Source organism: Paroedura picta, chromosome 13 (assembly GCF_049243985.1).
Source record: "Paroedura picta isolate Pp20150507F chromosome 13, Ppicta_v3.0, whole genome shotgun sequence".
NCBI lineage: Eukaryota > Metazoa > Chordata > Lepidosauria > Squamata > Gekkonidae > Paroedura > Paroedura picta.
The window spans coordinates 14,270,691-14,295,074 of NC_135381.1; the positions used below are offsets into that span (position 1 = coordinate 14,270,691).

At 48.2% G+C, this 24,384-nt stretch overlaps 1 protein-coding gene across 1 annotated transcript in view; it reads right to left on the bottom strand.

The window, feature by feature from the left end:
- Positions 1 to 15,352, bottom strand: part of GAS2L1 (growth arrest specific 2 like 1) — a 45,048-nt gene extending 29,696 nt beyond the window's left edge. The window contains exons 1-2 of the mRNA XM_077308037.1: positions 14,714 to 15,352; positions 9,955 to 10,629 (exon numbers count right to left, since the gene is read on the bottom strand). Coding sequence (XP_077164152.1) covers positions 9,955 to 10,605 — 651 coding nt within the window. The 5' untranslated portion in view covers positions 10,606 to 10,629; positions 14,714 to 15,352. The remainder of the gene's footprint in view (positions 1 to 9,954; positions 10,630 to 14,713) is intronic.
- Positions 15,353 to 24,384: the final 9,032 nt, after the last annotated feature.

Consider the following 24,384-nt stretch of genomic DNA (forward strand, 5'->3'; position numbering starts at 1 on the left):
AATTGCGAGTTGCACCTCTGGTTCTGCCACGCTTTGGGGTTTGTTAAAATGATTGTATAGAGAACTTTATAAAAATTAGTGTGTCAAAGATATAAAATCAGATGTTGGCAAGTGTTGACCTCTTTATTCTGATATTTCATCAGGTTACTTAATAAATGTAGTTCCCCAATATAGCATTTTTCCCCTTCCTGGAATCTCAAAATATACATCAGCATTAGTAAATCAACATTTCAGATCCTGCTGTTCTCTGTCTCTTTCCCTTTCTAGTTTTGCACCGTAAGTATTTCTGCTGCCATCAAAAGATGGACTAATCTTTCAGTGTTCTGTTTATCCTATCAGAATATCTTAAATGTCTGGGACTAGTCAATGAATCCATAGAGATATCAATTCCTGCAGATATTGTGACTTTTTGTTGCCAGAATTCCTAGATAGGGGGATATAACCAGCAGGTAAAAGGTAAAGGTATCCCCTGTGCAAACACTGGGTCATGTCCGACCCTTGGGGTGACGCCCTTTAGTGTTTTCATGGCAGACTCAATATGGGGTGGTTTACCAGTGCCTTCTCCAATAACCAGCAAACAACTACTAAATATTCTATGTAAATGTTCTACGTTTTATGTAAACCACCCAGAGCCGTAGGGAAGGGCGGCATAAAAATCTAAACAAAATTAAAATTAAAAAAAATTAAATCTGTTTGCACCCGTCCCGATCGCCAACGGTTTGCTCAGCATCAGAATCTACTTGCTTCAATAGTGGACCTAAATGATCAACGTGAAATAATATATGACAAAGTCTCCCAGAAAATGCAATTTATAATTTTCACTATTTTGAGACTTTATTTCAACTCAGTTTAGATCCACTATAGAAGATCCACCCTGCGAAACGGGGGACTGCTGGATCCTCATTTGGATTTCAGCTGGAACTAACCCACTTGCCTGAACTATTTTTTGCATTACACTTCTTGTAGTATTGTACCCAAATTTATTTATATTATTTATTGATTGGTTTTGTATACCGCCACTCCCAGCAAACTGGGTCACGGTGGTTCACAGTCATATAACATAAACAAAATCCAGTTCCACAAAACCACATTCAATATATAACTATGACCTAAAACAAATCCCAAAGCTAAAAATCTATACTCTACAACATGGCAGTAAAAATACTCAAACTCCTCTCCCTACAGTGTCAACATTGGAGATGGTAAAAACAGAGGAAGATTACCCGACAACTCAGGGCACAGTCTAATACCATGCCCAGGAACCTAAAGGGAACCTGGGAGGGGGGACCCAATCTTATACCCCAGGACCACCACCCGAGCTCAACCAAACTCCTGGTGGAAGAGCTCCATCTTGCAGGCCCTGCGGAACTCAGAGAGCTCCATCAGGGCCCACAGCTCTTCTGGGAGCTCATTCCACCAGGTAGGGTCCAGGACTGAAAAGGCCCTGTATTCTGTTTGGTTATTAGTTGTGATGGTTTGGTTACTACTTGTGGTTGTCTTGGTGCTACTTTATAAATTACTATTTTGCACTTTTGGAAGCATTATTATTTACTATATTTTCAGAGTCACAATTGCACAGCCCTCTCCTTTTTCCTGGTATTTTCCATGTACTGTGTACCCTGGTTTTTGTTTTTTATGTCCCCATCTGGAGGTTGGCAACCCTAGTTCTGTGGCAGTCAAGTCAACATGGGAAATAAATTGCTGAGTTCAGAAAACATACCAAAACCCCCACAACACTTACACAGCTCTGCATCCAAATAATGATGAGCCTCCGGGGAGGGCGGTATAGAAGTATGATAAATAAAATAAGACCCATTTCTACGCATCACTCCCTGGTTTGGAGTCAGGTCCAACTAGCTTAGAAGCCTCTTTTATGGTTACCAGCAGCTCTGGCTGAAAACAAAGGCCTCTCCTAGCAGCTGGAGATGCCAAAGGCCTCCACCTGAGACCCACTGCAACCAAAGCAGATGTGTTCTCATCTCCCCTAGTTTGGTATGTTCATGAGCCACCTCCCGGAATAATGCCTTCAAGTGCATAAGGAAGAAAAACAGAAGCTGCTATATAAAACCCATGAAAAATCAGTAGATAACACTGTCCCAGCAATACAACCTAGTGAAGATTTTTTTTGTTTTAAGAGCCAGAGCAATCAGGAAGTACAATGATGGAACAATCATAACAATGGAAAAGATTACAGCGTGGGTCAGTACAAGCAGGATCAGGATTCCTGTACTACTGGAGGAAAGGAAAAAGAAAATCACCGCTATCTAGCCAAACTCTGGCAAGTGGGAATAACTACTTTCGCCAGGTACCAACAACAGACCCTTGAGCATAGAAACACACAAAGATGCCTTATATTGAGTTAGGCCCTTGGTCACTCAGGTTGAGTATTGTCTACTCTGGCTGGCAGCAGCTACTCAGGGTCTCAGGCTTAGTCCACACCAACCACTACCTGAGCCTGTTAAACTGGAGAACTGACCCTGAGACCTTCCGCCTGAAAATGCAGTACTCCACCAGCGAGCCACAGTTCCCTCTGCAATCTAAGACCAGGTGTCAGACAAACCTACAATGTCAGGTAGGCATTTGACAGCCAAAGCACTGCAACCTAAGAGACTTAAAGGTAAAGGTATCCCCTGTGCAAGCACCAAGTCATGTCTGACCCTTGGGGTGACGCCCTCTAGCATTTTCATGGCAGACTCAATACAGGGTGGTTTGCCAGTGCCTTCCCCAATCATTACCGTTTACCCCCCAGCAAGCTGGGTACTCATTTTACCGACCTCGGAAGGATGGAAGGCTGAGTCAACCTTGAGCCAGCTGCTGGGATTGAACTCCCAGCCTCATGGGCAAAGCTTTCAGACAACATTTCTGCTGCCTTACCACTCTGCGCCACAAGAGGCTCTTCTAAGAGACTTAGGTCCCTTTAAAAGCTCCACTTGGGACATCCTGTATGCTCCAAGAACATCTTTCCACCAGACATGTCATAATATTTATCCACCACAGGAACAAGAGCGCAGCAGCATGAATGCTGCTCTTCTTCCCAGGTACATCCCAGCCCCAAAACAAACCAGGGATCTGAAGACAAAGTTTATTACAGGCCGACACATCAACATCATAGTTTGTGCCTCAAAACAGGAGCTTGCATAAAAATGCCAACCTAGCCAAAAGGCTAAACCCGCAAACAGTCCGAAATAGAAGCGGTTCTGTCGAGACAAACACGGCAGTGTTCGTAACTGAACGGGAACCCTTTTCAGAGCTGCGGAGGCTAGTGGGTTTGTCGCCCAGAATGGTTTGCAGCTGGCAGCGCCCCTTTAAGGACCCACATTCATAGGCTGCAGAGTTAAAGAGGGCGCAGGCATGAATGGGGGCGATTGAGCTGATGTCTGTTCCTTTGGGTGGCGTTGCTGGCTTTCAACATACTGGTGCCAGTAAAAATGTGAAGGCCAAGGTGGGTTGGGGAGGGGGAAGAAATTTAGAAAAACATTCCATAAACATTCCCCATAGGAGGCACGTCTGCATTGTTATCCCCAGATGGAAGGCTCAGACCTTATGGCACACGTGTGTCCAACCTGTGGTCGCCAGCAGTATTTCAGAGGTGAACTTGTCCCGTTTAGAAATGCTGAAAGGGTCCAATCGGCAGCACCACAGGGCCAGGCGATCGCAGCTCTGCTCCTTTTCAAACGCTGGGGCAGCTGCGAGGAAGGAGTCATGACTCTAGACTAGTTCTAGAAAGGATCAGTGGTCAGGATCCTGATGGTCCCAGAAAATCTGGAAGCAGCTGTGGAAGAAAGCGTTTACCTATTGTGTTTTTTCCTGCCTTTCCTCCAAGGCACTGAGAGCAGAATAAATGGCTAACCCAGCCTTAGTTTTTATCTTTACAGCAACTAGAAGGGCTAGGCTAAGTGAAGGAGACTCTGCACAGCAGGGGGAGGGAGGTGAGCCTGGGGCGCCCCCGTTTGACTGGTGCACCATGCCAGTTAGCAAGGAAAACTGGGCTAAAACGAATAAAATGAATTTCAATAGTGAAAAATGTAAAGTTCTGCATTTAAGTAGGAAAAGTCAAATGCAGCACTATAGGATGGGTGAGACCTGTCTTGGCAGGAGTACATGTGAAAAGGATCTGGGGGTCTTAGGAGACGATACTCTGAACATGAGTCAGCAGTGTGACACAGTGGCTAAAAAGGGAAGTGGGATTTTGGGCTGTATCAAACAGAGAGTATCGTGTCCAGATCATGGGAGGTGATGGTAACACTTTACTCTGCTCTGGTTCAGCCTTACTTAGGAGCACTGTGTTCAGTTCTGGGCACCCCAGTTGAAGAGGGATGTAGACAAACTGGAACGTGTCCAGAGGAGGGCAACAAAGATGGTGAGGGGTTTGGAGACCAAGACGTATGAGAAAAGGTTGGGGGAGCTCGGTCTGTTTAGTCTGCAGGGAAGATGACTAACAGGTGATATGATAGCCAGCTTCAAGTACCTGATGTGCGGTCACATAGAGGATGGAGCAGAGTTATTTTCTGTTGCTCCAGAGGGACAGACCAGAACCAATGGGACGAAATTAATTTGCAAGAATTTTTGGTTTAACAGCAGGAAGAAGTTCCTGACAGTTAGAGCGGTTCTTCAGTGGAACAGGCTTCCTTGGGAGGTGGGAGGTTCTTCTTTTGGAAATTTATAAGCAAAGGCTAGATTGCCATTTGACAGAAATGCTGGTTCTGTGAACTTAGGCAGATTGTAAGAGGTTGGGCAGAAGGGACTGTGTCTGAGCTTGGCTCTTGTGGCCCTTTCTTCCGTGCCCAGGGAAATGCTGATAGCCACTTTGAGATCAGGAGGCGAATTTTCTCCAGGCCAGACTGGTTAGGGATTCTGGGGTTTTTCTTGGAGCAGGTGGAGACATCATCTGATCACAGAATTGGGACCACTGTGGGAAGCCAGGTAGTTGTGAATTTCCTGCATTCCGCAGGGGGTTGGACTGGATGACCCTGGAGGTCCCTTCCAACTCTATGATTCTATGAAAGCTTGCACCTTTCCCAGCAAGGTGCATGCTGGAAGTCGATCATTCAAGGCTACACAAGCTACAGGGCTCTCTGCCCCTCTTCATCCATCAATGAGACAACCAGTAGCCTGGCCACTGCAGACAGAAACAGTGGCATATTTGCCCTGCAAGGATCGGCATGTCTAAGCATGGCCATCCAGTTTTTCTCTAAGCCACAGGCTGCATCTGGCTTCCCAGATTGTTTTTTGTCACATATACATAGATTGCCCTGTCGTCAGCATTAATATATATGTAAATAGGTGTACGTCAAGAGAAGTCTCCTTTTATAACCGGCACAGTTACACAGACTGGCAGATACATTATGCAGCGGTGCCTATTTCCCCCTACTTTTTGCATAATTTATTCTGATTCGGTTAGCCAGCAAGAAGGGCCAGGAACTAGCGAGAACACCGAAATGCTACTCCCAACCATGGGAAGCATTATTTCAGCTCTCTATTTCTCTGGCTTCGGGATTACAGCAGCTGGTGACCACACCCTTTCAGTCACATCTTTATAGCCTCTAAACCTTTATAGCCTCTAAAACCAGGGGTAGTCAAACTACGGCCCTCCAGATGTCCATGGACTACAATTCCCATTAGTCCCATGGGAATTGTAGTCCATGGACATCTGGAGGGCTGCAGTTTGACTACCCCTGCTCTAAACAGGGTTTCGTTGTCTGAAATGTGAGGTTCTCCGGAAGATGAATATCACAGCAGAAAATCAAGGAACCTTTTCAAGGCAATATACTTGCGATAATGTATATACTGAATTCCAATACAATTTCTTTTATATATATACAAGAAGAAACAACCATAATGGTTTCCAGATAATTTCCGTTTTCAATGACTTCTTCAGTGGTCGAGTCCTCTAATCCTCCAATATCAGTTTGTTGCAGCAAAAGTGGAAAAATCCTACCGCCTTTCCTTATATTACTGCTTTAGCATCAATAGGCCATTGGCTCAAAGGTACCGGGGAATGCTAGTCAAATATCACAGCAGGGCAATTCACCCTTCAATAACGTTGGGGCTTTTGCCTGGGACCCTTGAAAGGCTCTACACACACACAAACACAAACACACACATACCTCTTTAGGGTAAATTGTTCCCCTTTTATTTTCCCAAACCCTAGGATACTCTGGGGGTTATTTGAACCAAATCACAACCTTTACGTTTTAAATACGGGCTTTAAAGGTGGGGAGGAAATTATCCCGTCCTTCCAGTGCATGGAAACAGCCCTCCTTGCTGAGTTTGTTTAAGTGAACAACAGGCTGCCCCACTGCTTCACCTCAAGCACTCAAAAATATGCTTGGCCTCCCCAGCTCTGAAGGAAGCTACCCAATATCTGCTGGCTGGCTGGAAAAGTCTCCAGAGAAGAGCAGTTGGGTTGACAAAGGAACTCAAAAGCATCCTGCAAAGAAGCCCCAAAACCCCCATCCTGCAATGGAGCCCAAAAACATTTAAAGCAGAGACAACAAACATTCGGGTGTGATGTATTGACCGTTGCCAAATATTTGAGAGCAGGAAGAACAATCGTTACTCAGATCCACTGAAGCAAGGAGGAGCAACTCTGAATCACAGGGGAGCCGGACTTGTCAGCAAACAGCACAACGGACGTGCTCGAAGCCTGACTCCAGCTTGATTCCCTACGGCTTCAGAACCTGGCGCTAAGTGCAAGCGCAGGAAGGATGAGGGCACCGGACTTCCTCCCTCTGCCCACTGCATTAGCATCTTACGCCACTCTTAGCTGTGGATTTACTGGCCGGCCTTCTGCAAGGTGGTCCCTTGGAAGTAAAGCCACAGCATCTGCGCAGGCCGGCCGGCCGGGATTCCCCAAGCGAGCCACAAAATGAGAAACTGGCTTCAGTGTCTGACAATGAAGCAGCTTCAAGGTGTTTTCAAAAGCAAGCCTGTAGCCCAGGTGCAATGGGGTTAAAATCGCAGCCTCTAGCCCCTGTGACTGCAGAGATGGGGTGGCCAAACTGTGGCTCTCCAGATGCCCATGGACTACAATCCCCATGAGTCCCTGCCAGCATCATGCTGGCAGGGACTCGTGGGAATTGTAGTCCATGGGCATCTGGAGAGCCACAGTTTGGCCACACCTGGCCATTTTTAATGTGCAGGCCAAAAATGTGCAGGCCATTTTTACACGTTTACACTAATGTGTGGTCCCCCTTGACCTGGGTAGCCCTCATCTCATCAGATTTTAGAAGCAGGGTTGGAAGCTTAGAAGCTAAACTGGCTGGTATTTAGATGGGAGACCTCCAAGCAACATTGGGGTCATGATCCGGAGGCGGGGAATGGCCAACCACCTCCAAACGTCTCTTGCCTGGCTGCCAGACAATCCAAGGATCTCCTGGCTATAACAATGTGCGCGTCATATGCGGGGGAAGTCTCCGAAAATGAAGAAGTTGCAGAACTTCATTGGCCTGAGGTCTGACTGAGATCCCCGTGAACTGCAGAAGCAGAGCCAAAAAAACTTGCATAATGTACAAACATAATCCAATCTATCTTTTTTGTGGATTTGGCAGGGGTGGGGCTTCACCCAACCCTGATCTAAAGAAATCTCCCCTCAGGGAAGACAGCTGAGCTGGGCAGAGTCTTACTGCAGGGTATCCTGAGACTGTCAAGGAGACTTCCTTTTCTTATTCTAAATCCACCATGCTCTTAAGAGGCTTATCTCTTGCGTAAGTTGCCCCCACCCTGAGCCTCATGGGAAGGGCAGTATATAAAAACAAAGCTTATTATTATAGTACCTGCATGAGAGCCTGTCCGGGATATGCTTCCTAACTAGGAAGAGCAGCTCCAGAGCAGTAACTCACAGAGAGGCATGATGGACAGCCTTCTCCGAAAAACTGCTGCTCTGTAGGAGGAAGGTTTAGATCAGAGGGAGTCAACCTATGGCCCTCCAGATGTTCATGGACTACAATTCCCACGAGCCCCTGCCAGTGTTTGCTGGCAGGGGCTCATGGGAATTGTAGTCTATGAACATCTGGAGGGCCACAGGTTGACTACCCCTGGTTTTGATGACTGAAAATTATCCAGTGCAGAGGTGTAGTAGTAACCCACTGCAACTGGTGATTGTAAGGATAGGAATAGTAAAGTGTGCAGACAGAAAGCACACATGAAAACATAAATCAGATCATTGGTCCATGAAGGTCATTAATATCTATGCACAATGACAATGGCTCTCCTAGGTCTCAGTCTTTATTGTCGGACTTTGATGTCACCTATTACCTCTTCTTCTCAACTAAGAAGAGTTGGTTCTTATATGCCGCTATTCTCTACCCGAAGGAGTCTCAAAGTGGCTTCCAATCACCTTCCCTTTCCTTTCCCCACAACAGACACCCTGTGAGGGAGGTGAGGCTGAGAGAGTCCTGATATCACTGCTCATTCAGAACAGCTTTCTCAGTGCTGTGGCAAGCCCAAGGTCACCCAGCTGGCTGCATGTGGGAGAGCGCAGAATTGAACCCAGCTTGGCAGATTAGAAGTCGGTGCTCCTAACCACTGCACCAACTAGAGATGCCAGGAACTGAACCTGGGGCATCCTGTCTGCCAAGCAGATGTTCTATCAATCACAGCCCTTTCCAGCAAGCGACAACATCTGTGGATAAGTACTGAGGGCTCATGGGAGTTTCCCCTTGTTCTAGGAATGCATACACACAGGCATGCCCTGGCAGACAGCTTGGGAAGTGCTGACTTAATAACGCCCCATGCAATGTGCTTGAAAAAACACCTGGAATATTAGAACTAGAAAGTTTACAACCAATAACATTTTTATTCAAGGCAGAAGCTTTTGTGTGGACACACATTTCTTCCGATAGACTTCTTTTGTATAGGAAGATGTGTGCTTGAATGCAAAAGTTTATACCTTGAATAAAATGGATGTCGGGACCTTGAGGGGTCAGCACCAGCCCAGATCCAAAGCCCCATCCTTCCCAGTTGGTAAGGGAGATTGGGAAGCAGGGTGCTTGCCAGTAGCACCCCTTTGCCATCTAAGCCAAGGAAAAGGGGCAAGAGCAGACAAATAACATGCCAAGAAAGAGAGAACAGATCCGATGCCCGCTAGAATCTCTGACCTGGCCCGTGCTAAGAAACAGAGCTACAGAGATCAGGAAGTCCCTGGTTCGGATCATGCCTTTGCCACAGCAGAAGCATCTTCAGCAAAACTGTATCTCTCACCCCCAGGCCTCCATCTATTCCACATAACATATTCCTGATAAGGCCTTGGAGGAGGAGCTGGTCTCATGGCTTAAATGCCACTCAGTGCTTAACACCCAGTTAGGGCGGCTGTTCCGCCCCTGAGTGCCTCCTCCTCCAACTGGCTTACCTGTCTGTCCAGCGGCCAGCTAATCGCCTTCCATCCCCCACCCTTAACCACCACCCTCCTCCTTTCACTTCCCTTTGAGGCTCAGAGGCTGCAGATCCCTGCTGTGTGAGAGCTGCCCCTGCCATTGAGTTCCCTTCCCAGGGGCCTACAGATTTCAACTTTTACCGGTCCTGGAGGGAGGGAGAGGCCATCCACAGAGTTCTTCCACCCCACCCCACCCCAGTCCTGAATGCAATGGGCCTTGCCCCTAGTCTGCAATATAATCCAGATCTACTTTCCAGAACAACAGTAAGGAATACTGAAAGATAGCATATGAGTACTATATAAATGATAAGACTTAAAATGGTGAATCAGCTCCAGGGCAGAGGTTGAAAAGCCACTCAGAAATAGCCTACTTGTCCCCAAGCCCAGGGGTAGTCAACAAAAGCTGGCAGGGGCTCATGGGGATTGTAGTCCATGGACATCTGGAGGACCACAGGTTGACTACCCCTGCCCAAGCCTGTCTGTGTGTGATTCTTTTCAGTGAACGGGTTAAATCTTAACATGCTGGCCAACAGAAGCAGGGACAGCTTCCTGAAGAGACCTCATGACCAGGACAGACTTACCAGCTCATCCAGATTCTTGAGGTCACACAAGGTTATTCTCTGAGTCCTGCTCGGGTAGACAGGCGACTGGGGCCCTAGATCTTCACTCGTCTGCTCTGTCTCCAACTCTCCGTAGGTGACTTGATCTCTCATTTCCTCCTCGATTTCTTCCTCCATCTGGATGAGCATGGGAGCCAGCATGCCAAACTTGGAGCCCTTCCTGGCCACCTCCAGAAGGCAGAGGACAAAGTTCTTCTCGTTCTTCTTCAGCACCAGGTCATTCGTTTCGAACATCAAGACATCCTGAATGCCCAGCTCCTGGCGGCACCACTGGATGAAATTGGAGATGTTATCCCTGGCAATGAAAGAGCCGGGCACCACGTTTTTGGCCTGGAAGATGACCTCCTTCTGGGGAATCTTCATCCTGGCAGCTGCTTCCGGGTGCAGCTGTAGGAACTCCAGCGCTATGCGGTTGACGTTGTTAGCATGCTGGCAGAGGTCGTAGCCGGTCTCCAGAGCATCCATGAAGTTCTCCACCTGGATGTCTAGGTCATAGAGGGTGTTCAGCCACTCCGCCAGGTCCTCTTTCATGGCGTAGAGATACTCCTCGCTGGAGCGGAATGGGCGGATACTCTTGGAAGCGGCCGACTGGATGTTACTCTGGTCCGCCATCTTGCATTCTCTCTTGGAGGGTTACTGTCAAGGGGGGAGAGATGGGGAGATGCCACCCGTTAGAACAGCAGGAGGAGAGGAAACCACCTTACCTAGACGGCATGAGCAGGATTTATAATAAACCAGCGACACCAGCCTTGGTCAACTATTTGACTGTTAAGAAACCCCTGAAACATTCTTCAGGCTTTGAGAAACCCCAGAATTGGCATGATCAGGCTGAATATGATTGAGAAGCAGAGCTGTGGACACGCCCACCCAGGATGGCAGCATCCAATCCAGGCTTTCTCAAGCAGTGTTTTGTGAAACCCCGGGGTTTCTTGATGGCCCTGGAAGGCTTTTCCAAATGGGTGGGAGTTTCTTTTTTTTTTTTTTTGAAATTTGTTAAACATTTATTGGCTGATATGACCATATATGGTCACGCGGATCCTCCCCCCAATGGCCAATGATGGGCATTTAGGGGGTGGGAAGGGGAGGGGCCTAGATGGGCCTGTATCCAGCTATGCTTCCCAACCATATTCTGCATGATCACATCATTTCAGGGGTTTCTGAAAGTCTGAAGACTCTTTCAGGGGTTTCTCAATGGTAGAAAGTCAAGAAAGGCTGATCTCATCCACCAGGACTCTCCATGCATTCTTAGTAACAAACCACTTCTTCCAAGTCTTTCTTCCAGGCCTCTGGTTCTCAAAATGGAGGTTGTTCCATACTGGGCAGTGCCTCACCTGGGAAACCTTCAAAGGCCATGGAGGCAGGGGGGGGGAAGCAAAGCACACGCTCCAGTTAGGAGCCCCTAGACCCTTTGTTCTGTGCCTGTTTTACTCAAAAGGAAGCTTAAGGTGTTCCACAGGGCTCTCTCCCATGAGAACCTCGGAAGGCACAGTCATGCTCTTAAAAGAAACCTCTCCTTCTCGTTCTGCTCCCTTCATCCCCCAGTCTCTCCCTTCTCCCCTTTTGGCTTGTGCAGCACTCTGATGTACGGGAGGGAAGAAGGAGGGCTGAAATCCTGGGCCTCTTTCCAGCCCTTGAGCACCAGGTCAATGTTTTTAAACTGGGAGAACAAAGAGCTTTTCACAACGGGCTTTGTGATCCATAATTCTGTTAAGCCGAATCTGAGCGGTTCAGTAGAACTGGGCGATAATAAATCGGTCCACACCAGAGGAGAGTCCGATGCTTCTGGGGAGGCTGGGGAGGGGGAGGGACATGGCTGGCTGGGCCACAGCCCCAATTCTTTTCAGGTGTCTAAACAAACTTTGCTTGGCTGAAGGTCTCCCTGCCTAGCAGATGACTCATATGTTGTATTCAGGAGCCAGCTTGCTGAACTGCAGTTCCCATTCAAAGTCTGTGCACTTTAGCGAGGGAAGGGGGGGGGGGAGAGAGACGACCTCTTTGTACACACTGCTGTTCTCTCGCTGTTCACGCTGCCTAATGCTGGGAAAAGCTCATAAGGGCTGGTTACTTAATTAAACTAAACACAGAGACCTGTGTTCCCAGGCCAGCCATGCTCCATTTGAGACAAGACTTGGCCCCTGGGGTAGTTTTGTTTTTAACCCCAGCTTGTACTCGGTCCTGGGACTAGATGGCAGAATTAAAGCACACATGAGCATGTGCAGAGGGCCTTGTGACAATCTCCACCAAGTCCACAGCAGTTGGGCCAAAGGGAAGGCTATGACCAATGGCCAAGCATTTAGTTTTTCTTTACTGGTTGATTTATATCCACTCCCAATGACACAGCTCACGGTGGGTAACAATAAACAGCCCAACATTAAAATCCCCTTAAAGCAATTATAGAATCCCTATAAACCCTCGCAGATGGCGAAAATTTCCCGCAGTAGAGCCTCAGGGGACAACGGCAGGGACACCGATGACCTGGCTAGTCAACAAGGGACGGAGATCTAACCTGCATTGGCCTCAAACAAAGACCGGGAGGAAGAGCTCCATCTTGCAGGTGCAGTGGAACTGATAGCTCCAACAGGGTCTTCTGGGAGCTCATTCTTACTTTATTTTTCCTTTTTATTTGTTTTTTAACTTTTATGCATCGCAACCTGGAACTCTATGCTTTGTCGAGCGGTCGATGCTCAAGCACTAGTCTGCCACTAACCTCAACCTTTAATTGCAGTTTCTATTTCCTGGTGGGATGAACTTGAAAAGGCAATGAAGGGGTTGCAAATTATACAAAGAGCCAGCGTGATCCAACAGTCTGCATACTGGATGTGGCGTAGGGAGACCCCAGTCCAAATCCTTTTGCAACTGGGAAAGTCTTTCTTAGTTGGAATAATGCACTTTCTTAGTTGGAATAAAATGGGAAGGGGGGAAAGGCCGAGTAGGGGGGAAATCAATGAATCCTTCCAGCTCAGCCTCCTGTTTCTAGCATGGCCTGGCAGATTCTCCCAAGAAAGGACAGCTCTTCTTGAAGATTATAGCCAGAATCTGGAATTTGGGGATATACAGTCTCTGGACTTGGAGGTTCCAGTTAGCTGTCCTGGCTAATAGCTCCTGACAGACACACTCTTCCCAGAGCCACCCCCCCTTTCCAGTTTGAAAGGCAGGCTAAGAAGTGCACATCTTGCATTAGTGAATTTTATACCCGAGAATCAATTTTATACCACCCAAGGATTCACATGTGAGCAGCAACCACTGCATGGCCCAAAGAGATAACAGCGATCATCTTTCCCCGCAAGGGTAAGAAGCAAATCCGCAGGGAACTTGACAAGGACCCAGATTAGACATGACAATGGCAGACACATTTGCTTAAATCTCGGTCTGCCCCACTTACATATAAAGCAGTAGGTGTGTGCCGAGGCCTGCGCTTTCTCTGCTATCTCTACCTCCCCCTGCAAGAGATTTCTTCCCAACCAAGATCTCTTCTAGTACCAGAGATCAGCTGGGAAGAAAAGTATCTGCAGACTTTGCAGATCTGAACCGTAGGCAGAAGGCATGTTTCACACACTGCGATGCAGTGATTTGGGCATCCCATACAAAAAAAAACTAGAATCATAGAGTTGGAAGGGGCCATACAGGCCATCTAGTCCAACCCCCTGCTCAATGCAGGATCAGCCTTTACAGAAGGCTCTCCTGGGAAGTCCAAGTTCCAATCTCCACTCATGACACTGCCCAACCTTGGACCTGACATAGGCTCAGCCCGACCTACTTCACAGGATTGTTGTGGAGGCAAGCTAGAGAAGGGGAGAAATCAGAGCACTTTGGAGGAAGAGTCTAATACAGGGGTAGTCAACCTGTGGTCCTCCAGATGTTCATGGACTACAATTCCCATGAGCCCCTGCCAGCATTACTGGCAGGGGCTCATGGGAATTGTAGTCCATGAACATCTGGAGGACCACAGGTTGACTACCCCTGGTCTAAGAGACCCATGAGCCCTGCCCTCTATACTCCCTAGTCACTCTGCACTGGGCATCCCACCTGCTCCTTTATACACAACCAAAGCAGACCCAGACCTGACCAAACCAGATAGCTTCGTTGCCTGTAGGCCAGCCAGGCACTTACTCAACAGCTCAACCGTGACTCAGGATTCAGTTCTGAAATACGTCATCTGAGCCACAAAGCTGATCCCACTCGAGAGGGAGACCCAGCCGAGAGAGACTCACCAGCCCTTGCTCAAACGGAGAGGGAGCAGAGGGCCTCTGGAAGAGGAGAAGGAATCAGATAGCCAGTTCAGACAAGCAGGGCCATCCCTCGCCAACCCAGGCATCAAGTGGCAAACTGCATGAATGAAAAGCCGCCACAGATGGCATCTTCAGGTTGCATTCCCAGGGACTCAAAGGCAAAAGTCTGCAATGGTTTTACAAGTGCATGTTTATGCTACGCTATCTAATGATGACTCACATGTGTGAATGGACTGTCTCTGCCATGACATCATAGGAAGAACTTTCCGATCCCCTCATAGGTAGTTTCTAAAAATTGAGGACGAGGTCCTTGAGAAACGACTCACACCTATCTTGGGCTATGAAGGTGTGAACCGAATTCCATTGAAAGCATGGGAGCGCAAGGCACCCTCATTCACGCATGCGAGTCATCCCCCGCCACCAGGCCTTCCTGAACCAAACCCAAACAGACAACTGCCCACCCCCAGGCAACCTCGGCGATGCACACACACCTGTGTAAGCCAGCCAGCGTCCAGTTCACACGTGTCGCCGCAGTTCACCAAGGAAGACATCTCCGCGGTGGTCTTCGGGCTCCCTTCGCGCGTGGGTGATCCCACGCCGACCCGCCGCCAGGGCGGGCGGGAGAAGCCGCTCAAGCCGCCCAGCCCTCGCAGCCGCAGCCACGCGTCATCCCGGGAGCCTCTTCCCCACGTGCGCGTTCTTCCGGGAACTTTGCAGGAAGCGAGTTGCTTTCGACCTCGAATCCCGCAAAACGCCGACGGGAGGGAGCGAGACGCGGATGATGCCGGAGGCGCTCCAGCCGCCTTTCCCCCTGCGCGGCGCAGGAGCTCCGGGAGCCTTTCCCGGGCGGCCTCGGCCTCTGCCTCCGACTGCGGCGCCTGAGCCGGGCTGGCTGGGAGGCTCCGCTTGCCGCAGGCTCCTCGCTCCGGATTGCGGGCCGGGGCTTAATCCGCTCCAAGAGGAGCCCGGCAGGAAGGGAGGGAAGCAAGAGGTGGCGCCGCCCGGGGAGGGGCCTCTCCGCCCCGCCGAGCTTAGCCCAGGTAGGCAGAGGCCGGCGATCCGCCTCCGGGACTCAGCGCCTCCATCTCCCGATGCGGCGGCGATGGCTGAGCCAGAGCTGGGCCGGCCCTCCTGCGCCGCCTTCCTCCTCTCCTCCTCCTCCTCCTCCTTCCCGCTGCCGGCGCCTTGATCTCATCCGGATCAGAAAACGAAACACGCCCATCCTCCCGCTCCGGGTCAGCGCCTCGTTTTTTTTTCCAGGGAGCGCCAGGTCGGCCCCTGGCCAGAAGAAAGCCCTGACCTCTACAGCGGCCCCCATCGATGCGTCAGGGCTGGATTAGGCGCGTAGGGGAAAGCACTCTGCACGTGCTCAGAGACACCGGTTCGTTGCTTTGCTAATTTCGGGGAGAAATGCGGCTCACGGCGTTCAGCGAGGACGAGGAGGAGGATCTGGAGCCGGGGGGGGGGGGTGAAGCCCTACTAGGAAGGGCGGAGGAGGGACTTGGGAATGTTCAGCCTGGGGGATAGGAGGTTGAGGGGGACATGATTGCTCTCCTGATGTAGCTGAAAGGTTGTCACTTGGAGGAGGGCAGGGAGCTGTTCCTGCTGGCGGAACAGGATCGGGCTGCAGTAATGGGTGTAAACTGCATAGAATCATAGAATCATGGAGTTGGAAGGGACCTCCTGGGTCATCTAGTCCAACCCCCTGCACTATGCAGGACACTCACCATCCTATCGCTCAGCCACTGGAACCCGCTATCCCCAGAACTTCTTCCGGATGTTTAGATGGAATTTTTGGGGGAGTGTCAGTTTCATCCCATTGGATGAAATTGGTCTGTAGTTGGGCAAGCAGCTGTGAATGGCATTAAATATTCTGCCATTCTTACTTATTTATAGACCTTGCCACTAACATTCCCTCCAGGCCAAGACTGGCCAGGGATTCTGGGGGTCCCTGCGGGGGGCATCATCTGGTCATGGGACTGGGGTCACTGTGGGTGGGTGGGCAGGCAGTCGTGAATTTCCTGCATTCTGCAGGGGGTTGTGATTCTGCTGGCTAGATATGGGGGGAGACTTCACAGTTCAGTTGCCTAAGGAGATGGCGAGCTCTCCTTCACTAGACAGATAACATGGATGCTTGAAGCTGATCCAGCATGGAGCAGGGGGATGGACTAGATGGCCTGAATGGCCCCTCCTAACCCTTTGGCAATATGACCCTGAATAAGAGAACCTTTTTTGGTTTTGCTTTGAAAAGATCTTTTCCCCCAGCCAGCTCTAAGACTCCCACTTGCCACCTACTGAGTGCATCCCAGTGCCTCACCCTGGCTATGTAAACACTCTCCAGGGATTGGTCCTGGTTAAATGAAGCACCCACCCACCCTCCTTCTTGCAGGGTGCTGAGCTAGATTTCCTGTTCCTCTTTGGGTGGGGAGAAGAGTTTCATGTTATTCTGATGCTATGGAAACTCCCTGTTTTTCCTTGCCCCATGAAAAACCACACAAAGAGGAGTTGGGGTGGAGAAACACTAGCAATTGGAGGGAGGGGAGAAGAATATACACCTCTGTCTTTCTCTCCTTCAAATTTGGAAATGGCCCAGAAACATGTAGAAATCAGCAGTTAGGAATTTTAAAGAGACAGGTCTTCCTTGAATTCTGGATCAAGTTTAAGGTTCAGAGGGACTGCCTTTCTGCCTATACCCTCCAAAGTACTCTCTGTTCTTTGAATACCAACCAGCTGTGATCCGTGGCCCCAAAGAAGAACACTGGCCCTAACCAGGGCCAGGGCATTTTCTCTCCTGGACTCCACCTGGTAGGATGAGCTTGCGAGCGAACTAGCACACTTCCGCTGAGCCCTTTAATCGGAGCTCTTCCACCAGGCTTTTTGTTGGGGCCAGTGAATCAAGTAACATCTATCCCACCCCCCACCAAAGCCACGTCCGGACTCTAAGAGAGCTGAGCATTAGAATATCCGTCTGGCCGATGCTGACATTGTTGCACAGTTTAATGTTAGCTTAAATCTTATATTATTGTATCTTTTTAATTTATGTTGTGTTTATATGTTGTACACCGCCCAGAGCTGGTTCACTGGGAGGGCAGCATAGAAATCAAACTATTATTATTATTAATAACAATACCTCTGCTGCAGACATGTCTGTCCTGCTGACAAAGCACAGGCCAGTGAGACAAAGTGACGTCTTGACCAGAAAGTCCTGTTGAATGGGTCTCAGCTAGCAAGCCTGGCAATCACCATCCTGAGGTCGGCTAGATGTTTATTGTACATCCTCAGGATTTATTAATATGTACAAATGGCAAAACCATTTATTATCCCCGAGGAAGGTTTCCTGTTGAAAACAGGCACTTTACCTGGGGGCCCGTTTTGATTAATTCTCATAGACTTTGGACTAATAAACTACACAAAGAAAGTTTTGACTTGTGAAAGACATTTATTAACCAGCTGACAGATTTCTTTTTTTGCTTCATTGGGACACTCTGATGAATCAAGGGTTCTGTTACCTTTAGGTGGGGCCTGGAGAACTCCTGGAATTACAATTGATCTACAGGTGGGAGAAAATGAGAAAATTCTCCCCGGGGCCACCTCCCTATAGGAACTTCCCAGCCCAGAGCTGATAACCCTGCTGTAGAACAGTGTTAATTTCTCATGTATCAAAATGTGAAAGTCCCAATCCTGGCAAGAAGGCAGGTGGCTGGTGGATAACCACAGGGGAAGTCTCAGAGTCTGCCTCCTTTGTGGGTTCTTAAGCGTTTCTGTGAACTGTGCTTCCATGTCTCTTGATTGAGACAAGAGACAGACGACTGAGTTGCCCTTCCGTGGTTGCTAAATGATGTGTGGGCAGCCATGGCTGGCTGACTCAGTCCCTACTTCCAGATAATATCTTTGCTACTTTATAGTGTTGCTTTCTAGCTTTCTGTCTCATGCACTGGAGCATAATTCTTTGCAAATATGAAAGAGGCAAACTGATCCGGAAGACTACCGTAGCACCTGTAAGAAACGGTGCTAGTTTTGTAAGATTTCTACTAACAAGCAGCATTTTATGTCTATAAAAATAGAGTAAAAACTACACCACACCATTGGCTGAGCTAATGCGATGTAACGGAATGTCTGTAAATATACTAACTTCTGAATGGGAAGAGGCAGTCATGAATGGCGCTGCTCAGGTCTGAAAGATTTGTCCCAGGGAAGTGAAAGACTAGGATCTGGAATTCAGAGAGAGAGAGAAGCAAGAATGAAATGGGCCCTTTGGTATTTAGGGGGCAAGATAAGAGAGAAGAACCATGAAGCCTCACAAATCAGAATCATAGAGTTGGGACCTTCAGGGTCATCTAGTCCAACCCCCTGCAGAATGTAGGAAATTCACAACTACCTGTCCACCCACAATGACTCCAATTCCGTGGCCAGATGATGCCCCCCCCCAAAAAAAACATCCAACAGAATCCCTGGCCTAGAGAAAATTTGCCTCCTGACCCCAATGTAGCAATCAGCATTTCCCTGGGCATGCAAGAGGAACTGTGAGAAGGGATGTAAAGAAATCAGAATGGCAGAATACTTCATGCCATACTAGAGTGACACCCTTCTAAATCCACTGAAGACAACAGAAGGGTATAACTCTGGGTGGGATAGCATTGTCTATTTTAATGCAAAATATTCTTCAGATACTTGGCTTTAAATATCTATTGCAACATTGCTTTGCAAAAAGCTGACCGCCTTTCTACTCAGAAAAAAATGGAATCTTATTTTTAAATCACCTACACGCACATCTCCTGAGTTTTCGGAACAGACGTTCAAGATGAAGACCACATTTAAGTTGGATACATCTTTCTGAGAATCTGATATGAGGGTTTGCGCAATTCCTCCTGTGACATCAGGACTCTGATCATTCTGACAAGCGAAAGGCCCAGTTAGGAGCTGTGCTAGAACAGTTTCCATTTCAGCGAAGGGGTTTGCCGCCGTCCCCACCCGTAATCATGTTTATCCACTCTGTCATCAGAAAGGAGGGCAAAGTCCCTTCCTCACCCTCCAGAGACACGTATGCATCTTTTCTTGGTAGCACTGAACTCACGAGGGGTGAAACGATTTCTGCCACGCAATGGAATGAACTTCTTGTCGTTTCGCAGTTCTGTGCAGAAGATACAAGTCCTGATTGCTATTCTTTCCCTCGTGGTGCTCTGCTGAATTCTGGGAATGTATCCCACCCACCCACCCCCTTGCGACTTGCGTTCTCCAGGCTTATAAAATTACAGGCCAAATGGAACCTTTTGGACAACGTTTTTTTGCTGGCTACCATGGGCGCTTTCCCACACACTAAATAACACGCTTTTGCAACTGGATTTTGCTGTGTGGAATGGCAAAATCCACTTGTAAATGGTCGTTGAAGTGGATTGGAACTGCATTACTTAGCAGGTGGGAAAGAGTCCCACACATGGCTGTAAAGAAAATATAAAAATGGAATTAAAATACATGGGCCTGAAATGAGCATTTTGCACATGCACAATTGGCTTCCCTCTCCCACATACACACATTGGGCATTGTGTATTCACATACGGACTGGAGTACACACTTAGCCATATTAAAACAAATATCATATATACCCACGTATAAGCCGAGGAGGACTTTTTCAGTGTGAATACTGTGCTGAAAAACTTGGCTTATACACGAGTATATACGGTACTTAATAATTGAAGGTATTGTCACTCTTTTATATCACCTAGGTTTTTAATAATTCAGCATACTCGTTAACAGGGGTGACCACACTGTGGCTCTCCAAATGCCCATGGACTACGATTACTATGATTCCCTGCCTGCATGGTGCTAGCAGGGGCTCATGGTAATTGTAGTCCATGCTGCTGAAAAGGACTGGTTTACCTTTCTTTGAATCTTATGTTATAGGGCAGGGTTGGCCAAACTGTGACTCTCTGGATATCCAGGGACTACAGTTGCCAAAAGACTGACCACACCACAATGTCCTGCTGTGAAAGAGAGTTCCTATGCACCAAGACAGTCACTGAATTATTACAAGCTCATCTGGGCTCCCTTCAGCTAAAGTACCACGATTAGCAGAAGGGATCTGCAAGATCCCACCCCATGTGTCTCTTCATGAGTCACTGCTCTGAGCTTGCTTCCTCTCAACCGGGAAGGGTGCCTGGATCAGTGATTCATGCAGGAGAGAGAATGGTTCCTTTGAGGGTTTGTACTATTTCAAGCTCTAAAATGGTTGGGAGTGCTAAAATGAAAACTTCAGCCCTCTGATTTTAATTCAGGAAATGTGTGCTTCAGCTATCAGGAGGGCTTCTGGGAATTGTAGTCCATGGACATCTGGAGGGCCGCAGTTTGACTACCCCTGGTCTAGAAACACAGAACAAACAACTTCCCTAAAGAACTTACCCAAAGTGATTGCACTTTGCTATGAGAGGGACACATCCCACGTGAGAATCATCCAGACTCTTTCACATCCTGCCCAGCACTGAAAGGAACTCTGTTGCAGCTGGTTGATGAGGAATTACTGGATAACATCTTTAAAAGGGACCCGGTGGACACTTGAGTTGAGCCCCTTGACCAACAGTAGAGATAGTCAGATCTTGGTGCCCTGTACCTCACCCTTCACAACCTAGAACACACCACTCTGTGCAACACACAAGAACAAAGCAGGTGCAAGGATTGTGGCCTAGGACCCACTGTTGCAAGTTGCACTTTGCTTTCCTTTTCGGTTCTGAACTTCTGTTTTCCTGGTAATTCCCCGGATTCACAGGGCTAATTTTCTAGGCTGGGGCTATCTAAGTGACCACCCACACCCATGCATCAGAAGAGGGAAAGCCCAACTTCCGTGGTTTCAAAACCTTGAGAGCTCTATAGCAGAGCAGGTGTGCATTTTTTTCTCTTTAATTCAGTCTGGAAATGAAAGATCCCTCGACAGCATAGTCAAACAAAGGTGAATTAAAAGTCTTCATTTGCATGAATGGAGGAGGGAGGAAGAAAACCAGGTTGCATTTGCAGGGCTGCAGACACACAATAGCTTTTGAGAGCTGCCAGTTGTCTTAGAGAAGTTTCACGCGTATCCAATAGGTCTTGTAGGTTTTCCAAAACCCAGCCAGACCAATTTACTAGGGGCTATGTAAGATGTATCCTGGACTAACATCAATCCTTTTTTTCCAGCTGCTTCCAACTCTCTGGAGGAGTAAACAAAACTATGGTCCTTTATCCTAAGATGATCTCATCCCTTCTGCCTGCTGTGCTGCAAACTTGGCCAGGATTTGTCAGCCGCTGAGTCATGACCTCATTGTTAAATTGGAAAGGGTTTTTCTTTGTTTTGTTTTGTTTTTTTGGAACAGCAGCTGTCCAGAGCAACATCCTGAGTATTTTGTTCGAAAGATGCCCCGAGGCTTGGAAGCAAGAAACGTTTGTAGCAATTCTGCTAAGGGAAGATAATGCCCTTCCTGTTCACCAGCCAGGAGGGAAGAGGCTGTATTTCCTAGTGAGCAATAAGGGAAAACGTTAGCACCGATCTTCTGCTTTTGAATGTTCAGAGCTGGGTGTACTCACAGTTAATGCAGGGCGTGGAAGGCTTGGGGCTGGGGAAGATCACTAACTACGGAAAGCTGCTGTTGATAACCCCCAGATAAACTTCCAAGGAATCCCCAGTCTTCCCCTTCTACAAGAAATGTTTGAAAAGCACAGATCTAGGCCATACTCCATGGCTTCCTAGCCCCCTGCGGTTTTCTCAGAGTCCTTCCACGGGCAAACTCATGTCTATATGAGCTGTCCAGAAGCCATTGGCCCACCAAGGTCGGAATGGTCTAAGGCTGGCAGCTGCTCTTCAGGGTCTCAGGTTGAGATCATCTGTCTGCTTAACCTCTCCCTTCCGTGACTCTAAGACAGTCCAGCCGATCAATGTTAGGGTTTTCAATATCACAACAACACGTGTCTTCTGTATTTACACAACAGGCTGTCTTGCCAAATCATGGGTTGTTTTGAATGCCACAATAGCTGAGCACCCAGCCTCCATAAGGAACTTTCCACTAGGATTAGGAAGTGCACTCTGCCTCTAAATCAAAATGGAAAGCAGAAGTCCGAGACCTCTCTGGTAAGGCAGCCTCTTTGCCTATCGGGTCATAAAATAATGGGCTAAGAGTTCCTGATTCATTAAAGGGAAGTTGCCATGGCCGGTCAGAAATAGCTAACAAGGCTCTTTTAAAGCATTGCAAGAATTTCTGGGAAGGCCGAATCACAAGAACACATTTTCATCGCTGGTCCTAGCAACTCGGTAGGAATGCATCCAGCTGCCAGTGCCAATAGGGCAGTTCTCTGGAGTGCAGTTTCTTGTTGGTTACAAGGAGCAAGCTGCTAGTCCTGGTTGCTACAGCATAAAAGGGTGTCCTTGAGAGAAACCACTAGGGTGCTCACGCTAGGACCCATGCCCATTACGCAACTCTCCCTGCTCTACAAAGGTGGTCAACCCGCAGATCAATTTTGAATTCTCAGACTGGCATTGATTAAGTTTGCAGGGCAGACTCACAGGAGAAAAACTATGAAGCATATTATTTGTAGGAAGATATATCGATTTTTTAAAAGCATCCTAAACATTCACCTTTATATTATAGGTTATTTTATTGAAGAAGAGTTGGTTTTTATACCTGGATTTTCTCTACCCAAAGGAGTCTCAAAGCTGCTTACAGTCGCCTTCCTTTTCCTCTCCCCACAACAGACACCCAGAGAGGTGAGTGAGGCTGAGAAAGCCCTGATATTACTGTTTGGTCAGAACATCTTTATCATCTTTATCATCGCAGTGGTGAGCCCAAGGTCACTAAGCTGGCTGCAAGTGGGGGAGCGGGGAATCAAACTAGGCTCACCAGATTAGACACCAGTGCTCCTAACCAAACTGGCTCTCTGATTATTGATGTAAGCAAGTATTGTGTATTTATTTAATTGTAATTCTTCCTCCAAGGAGCACTTCCCTCCAATTTTTTTTTACAAGAGGATTGTGAAATGGGGCTTCCATGGCCGGGTAGGGATTTAAAGCAGGATCTCCCATCACACTCGTTCCATTATACGACACTGTCTCTCCTCATAGAATAACGGTATAGTTTGCTAGAGAGCCAGCTTGGTGTTGTGATTAGGAGTGTGGACTTCTAATTTGGTGAGCTGGGGTTGATTCTGCACTCCCCCACATGCAGCCAGCAGGGTGACCTTGGGCTCACCACCACATTGAGAAAGCTGTCCTGACCGAGCAGTGATATCAGGGCTCTCTCAGCCTCACCCACCTCACAGGGTGTCTGTTGTGGGGAGAGGAAAGGGAAGGCGACTGTAGGCCGCTTTGAGACTCCTTCAGGTAGAGAAAAGCGGCATATAAGAACCAACTCTCTTTCTACCGAGATATTTGCTTTTGAACCAGGCAGTGGGCTGAATCTAGAGAGGATAACGGTTTTCCTAAACCAACTGGCGGAGGGAAGGCGGCATGCTCTAGCCCAATCCCATCCAATCTCAGAAGCTAAGCAGGGTCTGTACTCGGGAGGAAGATCACCAAGGAAGGCTCCGAAGAGAAAGTCAGTGGCAAACCATCTCTGCATGACTGGAGAACCCCTTGCTGGGGTTGCACCTAAGTCAGCTGTGACTTGACAGCACTTCACACACAAGCCAGATGGGGTACCTGGCAGAGGTATGATGTCACCAGGAGCCTTCCCAGCTTGTCATCTTAGACATCTTCACCACCACTGAGAGGACAGAGAAACTCTTCTCAAGGGGTCACATTCTGTCCTTTTTGATGACTCTTGGCCAATTCCACAAATCAGCTGGAGCCTGATCCCTCTTCCTTTGGGTGACTTAGTCCAATTCACTTGGGCAGGCACCCCAAATGGCACCCCTCTCTCACCAATTAGGGAGAGCCACCATTCCCTAGGTAGCTCTCCTGCACAACTCCGATGGAAATGAATAGGAGGTGAACAAGAGTATCGTCGTCTCCCACCCTTAACTGCACCCAAATCCAGTTTCATTCTAGTCATTTGGCTGTCTCTCCTTGTCTGGCAGGTTTATACCTTTGCAAGTAAAGGTCCCCTTTGACTGCAACATATCTGGCAATTAAATGTGTGGGTTATTTTGCCGAGAAGAACCAGTAGAGTGGGGCTATGTCTTGGAAGATGCTACCACCTGCTGTTGA